Source organism: Myotis davidii, unplaced genomic scaffold (genome assembly GCF_000327345.1).
Source record: "Myotis davidii unplaced genomic scaffold, ASM32734v1 scaffold970, whole genome shotgun sequence".
NCBI classification, from domain to species: domain Eukaryota; kingdom Metazoa; phylum Chordata; class Mammalia; order Chiroptera; family Vespertilionidae; genus Myotis; species Myotis davidii.
In genome coordinates, this window is record NW_006282204.1 from 166,259 (window position 1) to 172,926 (window position 6,668).

The 6,668-nt window shown below is 40.5% G+C and overlaps 1 protein-coding gene across 2 annotated transcripts in view; it reads left to right on the plus strand.

Annotated features, from left to right (window-relative positions):
• ACSM3 (acyl-CoA synthetase medium-chain family member 3) overlaps nucleotides 1-6,668 on the plus strand; it is a 57,323-nt gene that overhangs the window by 11,501 nt on the left and 39,154 nt on the right. For both annotated transcript variants that reach the window (XM_006752770.2, XM_015571440.1), the window contains exons 2-3: nucleotides 5,073-5,325; nucleotides 5,986-6,196. In XM_006752770.2, the coding sequence (XP_006752833.1) occupies nucleotides 5,107-5,325; nucleotides 5,986-6,196 (430 nt within the window). In that variant the 5' untranslated portion in view covers nucleotides 5,073-5,106. The remainder of the gene's footprint in view (nucleotides 1-5,072; nucleotides 5,326-5,985; nucleotides 6,197-6,668) is intronic.

Below are 6,668 nucleotides of genomic sequence, written 5' to 3' on the forward strand. Positions count from 1 at the left end.
TCTCTCTCTCTCTCTCTCTCTCTCTCTTCCCCCCTTTCTCTCTGTCTAAAAATTAATAAAAATATATTTTTTAAAATATGACCGATCTCTGAATATTTATTTTATATCCTACTACTTTACTGAATCTATTTATCAGTTCTAGTAGTTTTTTGATGGGATCTTTAGGGTTCTCTATATATAGTATCATGTCCTCTGCAGATAATGACAGTTTTATTTCTTCATTTCCAATTTGGATACCTTTTATCTTTTCTTCTTATCTGATTGCTGTGGGTAGCACTTCCAGCACTATGTTGAATAAGAGTGATTTTAACAAGATTAATTCTTCCTATCCATGAACACAGTATGTGCTTCCATTTATTTATTTTTTTTCTTCAATGTCTTATAATTTTGAATATGATTTTGGCTGTGGGTTTGTCATATATGGCCTTTATTATATTGAGATATGTTCCCTCTAATCCCATTTTGTTGAGAGTTATCATAAATGGGTCCTGGATTTTGTCACGTGCTTTTCTACATCTATTGATCTGACCATGTAATTTTTATCCTTCATTTTATGTGGTGTTTCACAATAAGTGATTTGTGGATATTGAACTATTCTTGCATCACAGGAATGAATCCCACTTTATCATGGTATATGATCTTTTCAATGTTTTGCTGAATTCAGTTTGCTTATATTTTGTTTAGGATTTTTGCATCTATGTTCAAAAAATATATTGGCCTATAATTTTCTTTCATGATAGTGTCTTTCCTGGTTTTGGAATTAGGACAACATTGGTCTCGTGAAATGAGCTTGAGAGTCTTCTCTGGAATTTTTTGAAATAGTTTGAGAAAAATAGGTGTTAGGCTTTGAATGCTTGATAACATCACCTGTGAAGCCACATGGTCCAGGACTTTTGTTTTTTGGAACTTTTTTAAATTACTGCTTCAATTTTGTTGCTTGTAATTAAGGCATATTCAGATTTTCTCTCTCTCCTTGATTCAGTCTTGGGAGATTGTATGTGTGTAGGAATTTATTCATTTCTTCTAGATTGTCCAATCTATTAGCATATTGTTCATAATATTTTCTTAAGATTCTTTGTATTTCTGTAGTGTCAGTTATTACTATTATTTTATTTCTTGTTTATTTACTTGGCCCTCCCCCCTCCTGTTGAGTATACTTAAAGATTTATCAACTTTATTTATCTTATCAAAGAACCAGCTATTGGTTTCATTGATAGTTTATATATTTTTTAGTCTCCATTTCATTTGTTTCTACTCTGATATCTATGTATTTACTTACTTATTTATTCACTCATTTATTTAAAATATATTTTTATTGATTTCAGAGAGAAAGAGAAAGGGAGATTCAGATAAAAACATTAATTATGAGAGAGAATCATTGATCAGCTGCAGTCTTCATACCTCACACTGGGGATCAAGCCCACAACCTGGGCATGTGCCATGAGCAGGAATCGCACTGTGATCTCCTGGTTTGTAAGTCAATGCTTAACCACTGAGCCACACTAGCCAGGCTCTATTCTGATATTTATTATTTCCTTCCTTATTATTGCTCACTTTGAGTCCCAAGAATATTTGTGTCCTCCATGCTAGAATTGCAAATCAGGAGGCAAACTTGAAAAACCCAACTCAAGTTATTGTATTTCATATGTGCTGACTATGCTAGGTGTAACTCTATTAGGTCAGAAAAATATGCATATCTCCTACCCCGAATCTAGATGTTAGAATTACAGTGCCCCTCCTCATCCCTTGGCAAACACAGATAACACTTCCACTTACCTCCTTCTGAACCAGGCCTTTAGTCCAGCTCTGAAGTACTCAGCCTTTGCTTATTCTTGATTATTTTTCTTTGTTTATTCCTTTTTATTTTTTTCTTCATGACTATGTCATTATTTCATTAAGAAAGTAATTCCCTTGGCAATGTTGGAGATCATTTTTTTTTTGAAAGAGAGAGAGAGAGAGAGAGAGAGAGAAAGGAAGAGGGAGAGAAAAACATCCGTGTGAGAGAGAAACATCCATGTGAAAGTGAAATATTGATGGCTGCCTCCTGCACACCCCCTACCGGAGATTGAGCTGGAAACCTGAACATGTGCCCTGACAGGGAATCAAATCAGCAACCTTTCAGTGCATGGGAGGATGCCCAGCCAGCTGAGTTCATATTGATGACATGATTCTAAATACAGAAAACCCTAAAGACTCCACCAAAAAACTGTTAGAAACAATTAAAAAAGAGTCAAGTTGCAGGATATCAAATCAATGTGCAAAACTGATTGCCTTCCTGTATACTAACAACAAAACTTCTGAGAAAGAAATGAAAAAAAAAAAAACCCACCCACAATTCCTTTTGCAGTTGCAACCAAAAGAATAAAATACCTAGGAATAAACTTAAAGAACATGAAAGACCTACATACTGAAAATTACAAAGCATTATTAAAAGAGGTTAAAAAAAAAACACAACAAAATGGGAAAATATCCATGTTCATAGATTGGAAGAATCAGCATAGTTAAAATGACTATATTACCCAAAGCAATATACAAATTTAATGCAATTCCCATCAAAATCCCAGTGTCATTTTTAAAGAAATAGAACACGAAATTATCAGATTTGTATGAAATCACAAAAGACCCCAAGTAGCCAAAGCAATCCCGTGTGAGAGAGAAACATCCATGTGAAAGTGAAATATTGATGGCTGCCTCCTGCACACCCCCTACCGGAGATTGAGCTGGAAACCTGAACATGTGCCCTGACAGGGAATCAAATCAGCAACCTTTGAGAGCTCAGCTATAACACCACATGTTATGGGCAGATAATTTTTAACAAAGGGGCCAGAAACACAATGGAGTAAAGATAGTCTCTTCAATAAATGGTGCTGGGGAAACTGGAAAGTCACATGCAAACGAATAAAGCTGGACTACAGTTTGCCCCCATGTACAAAAATTAATTCAAAATGGATCAAAGATCTAAATATAAGACCCGAAACAATAAGTTACATAGAAGAAAATATAGGTACCAAACTGTGGATCTTGGTCCTAGAGAATATTTTATGAACTTGACCCCAAAGGCAAGGGAAGTAAAGGCAAAAATAAATGAATGGGACTGTAGGAACCTTAAAAGCTTCTGCACAGCAAAAGAAATGAACAACAAAACAAAGAGGCAGCCCTAACCGGTTTGGCTCAGTGGATAGAGCGTCGGCCTGCGGACTCAAAGGTCCCAGGTTCGATTCCGGTCAAGGGCATGTACCTTGGTTGCGGGCACATCCCCAGTGGAGAGTGTGCAGGAGGCAGCTGATCGATGTTTCTCTCTCATCGATGTTTCTAACTCTCTAGTTCTCTCTCTGCTGTGAGTGTTGAAGCCAGTTGCTTCTACTCTCTCGGGCTGTTCTCTTTGAAGGTGGAAAAGGAGAAGACTCAAATCAGACGCTCTCAGAGGGCGCCAGCTCACTGACTCATCAGGTCCTCACACAGGGTGAGAGGTCAGGAGAACCCCAGGTCTCCCAATGCACTGGGTGCAACCACACCACACCCAAGCGCCAGGTCCACTTAGGACAAAATCTATGGCTGGCACCCGCTATTAATTATTGTTTCCCAATTTGTCAATACAGAAGTGCTTCCATAGCCATACTGCCTTACACATTACACAGAATTTCAGTTAAAAGTGATTTAATGGCCCTAGCTGGTTTGGCTCAGTGGATAGAACGTCGGCCTGTGGACCAAAGGGTTCTGGGTTCGATTCTTGTCAAGGGCATGTACCTCGGTTGCAGGCTTCTTCCTGACTTGAGCCCTGGCTGGGGTGTGTGCAGGAGGCAACCAATCAATGTGTTTCTCTCAAGTTGATATTTCTCTCTGTCTTTCCCTCTCTCTCCCACTCTCTCTAAGAAGTCAATGGAAAAATATCCTGGGATGAGGATTAAAACAAAACAAAACACACAAAAAAAATGATTTAATGATGGTGAGAGTAGTTTTCATTGTAAGGAATTTGGAAGATTGTGGAAAATATAAGAAGTGAACCCTAATGTGCCTAGACCTGGTCTTTTTAGCAGCCTCATTTATGAGATCTCAGCCGAGTAAGTGACATCATGATCAAATTATTCCCACAGAAACAGGGAGGCTGGGTGTCCTGGAGGGCCCTCCCCCACACAGTCCGTGTGGTTGAAGCCCTGTTATTACCATGTCTGGTACTTAGAGCTCCAAGCCAGGACTAAAGACAACGTGGACTAATGGGAGCGTGGGAACCACAGCCTCTAAACTCGAGGATTCTGACGGTGCTTTTGTGCCTCATTGTACTGGTCCACTTGGTTTCTTTTGCGGATTCCCCGCTGTGAGTTCTCTGTGACATTTCTGCACTAATTTGAAATATGCAGGTGGAAGAGTTAGTGAGAAGGCTTAGCCCTTTGCTTTCACTGAGAGTAACTGAGTGACCCAGATCTTTCCTTCTTTAGAAATACACACATAGTAGTCAGGAGAAGGGGCTGGAACCAGACGGTTTCTGGTTCAAATCCAACCAGTGCCTCTTTACAAACCAAATGTTTGTGTCCTCCCAACGTGGGAGTATTTGGAGGTGGTCTCTTTGGCTGTGATTAGGGTTAGATGAGGTCAGAGGGTGAGACCCCTTGATGGGATTAGTGTCTTTATAAGAAGAGGAAGAGACCAGAGCTCTTTCTCTCTCTACCATGTGAGGACACAGAGAAGGCAGCCATCAGCAAGCCAGAAATGGAACCAAATGGGTTGGCACATGATCTCTGATGTTCCAGCCTCCAGAACAGTGAGAAATAAATGTCTGGTATTTTATTATGGCCTCCAGACCTGACTAAACAGCCTCTAACTAGTCATTCTCTCCATCTGTAAATAGAGATGATAATAGTATCTACCTCACAGGTTTACTTTGAATTAATGATAAATTATGTGTAAATAAAACACTGGGCATGGTGTTTGGAACTTAGTGAGTGCTCAGAAAATGGGATGAGGATGATGAATGATAAATAATGAAACTTTGCTGCTTTGGGGTATGGCTACCTTCAGGACAGAAACAAACACATGTCCTTTTGCTTGTCTTTTATGTGGATTGGTCCCCACAGGAAAGCTTGGGTGCTAAAAGGTCCAACCAAACTGATGCTGTCTCTTGTCACAATGAAGATATTGCTTCGTTCCAAGTGTTGTCAGCGCCCAACAGTTCCTGGTCCTGTTAGAGTGTTGCATAAAGGTTATAGAACAGTGACTCCTCAGAATTTCTCCAACTATGAGTCCATGAAAAAGGACTTCAAACTGGAGATTCCAGAGTATTTCAACTTTGCTAAAGACGTCTTGGACCAGTGGACCAGCATGGAAAAGGTACATCGCAGGGCCAGTCTACACTGCCCGTCTGGGAGTGATTGTGCCCCAAGGGAACATGTGGCAATGTCTGGAGACCATTTGATTACCATGACTTGGGGGAGGGTGTGGCTAGTGGGTAGGGGTATTGCTGAATATCCAGAATGCACTGACCAGTCCCCCAGCCATGTCATTCTCCCAGCACAAGTCACTTCTAATTTAGCCTGAGGATTAGAATCCCTTTATATTTCTCCCAGTGCTGTATCTATGTCCTTGGAGTCACTTTTCACTCTACTCCTTTTTGTATTTTTAAAAAACTAACCTATAATCATACATTTTTGTGACCCAGGCTTTCTCAACCACAGAACCATTATCATATTGAGCCAGATAATCTTTACGGTGGGGGACCTTGGGCCTAAGCCATCAGTTAGACATCCCCCAAGGGCTCCCAGACTGCAAGAGGGCACAGGCTGAGCTGAGGGACCTGCCCCCCCAAATGCACAAATTTCGTGCACCAGGCCTCTAGTCTAGAAATAAGAATCCAGAGTTCTTCCCAAATACTCCATGTGTGTCCTAATGAGTGGCCTGTGACTTCTTCGGGAAAACATTCTATTCATCTGTTAAAATGGGATTTAGCTGGGTAAGCAACTTTAAGTCTATGGCTGGATTATCTTTCCTCAGGCTGGAAAGAGACCCTCCAATTCAGCCTTCTGGTGGATAAATGGAAAAGGAGAAGAAGTGAGATGGAGTTTTGAGGAACTGGGATCTTTGTCCAAGAAATTTGCCAATATACTTACAGAAGCCTGTGCCCTGCAAAGGGGAGATCGAGTCATTGTCATTCTGCCCAGGATCCCAGAGTGGTGGCTCGCAAATATAGCCTGCTTGCGAACAGGTTAGTAATGTTTGAAAACTGATCACATTTAAAGTGGGAGATTTTCCAAAACATCTAAGTAATCACGAGACACTTATTTGGGAAAATGGTTTGAGGAACTGTACACAAGATAGAGTTATTCTCAGGAACCCTAGAAATATGTTGGAATAAGCCATATCTTTTGACTTAAACTAGGAGTTGGGTTTTTCAAAATGTAACCCTATCTAATAAAAGAAAAAAAGGGTAATTGACTGTACCTTTGCTACGCTTCCCATTGGCTACTCAGGGCGCTATGTAAATTAACTGCCAACTAAGATGGCGGCTGGCAGCCAGGCAGCTGAAGTGAACTGGAGGCTTGCTTGCTCCAGTGAAGGAGGAAGCCAAGGTTCCCCGCCTGCTACTGCTGGGCTCTGAGCTTGCACTCTAAAAAACTATGTTTCAATTATAGAAGCTAAACAATCCCCATGCTTTCAGCCAGCCGGCAGAGCTGGAG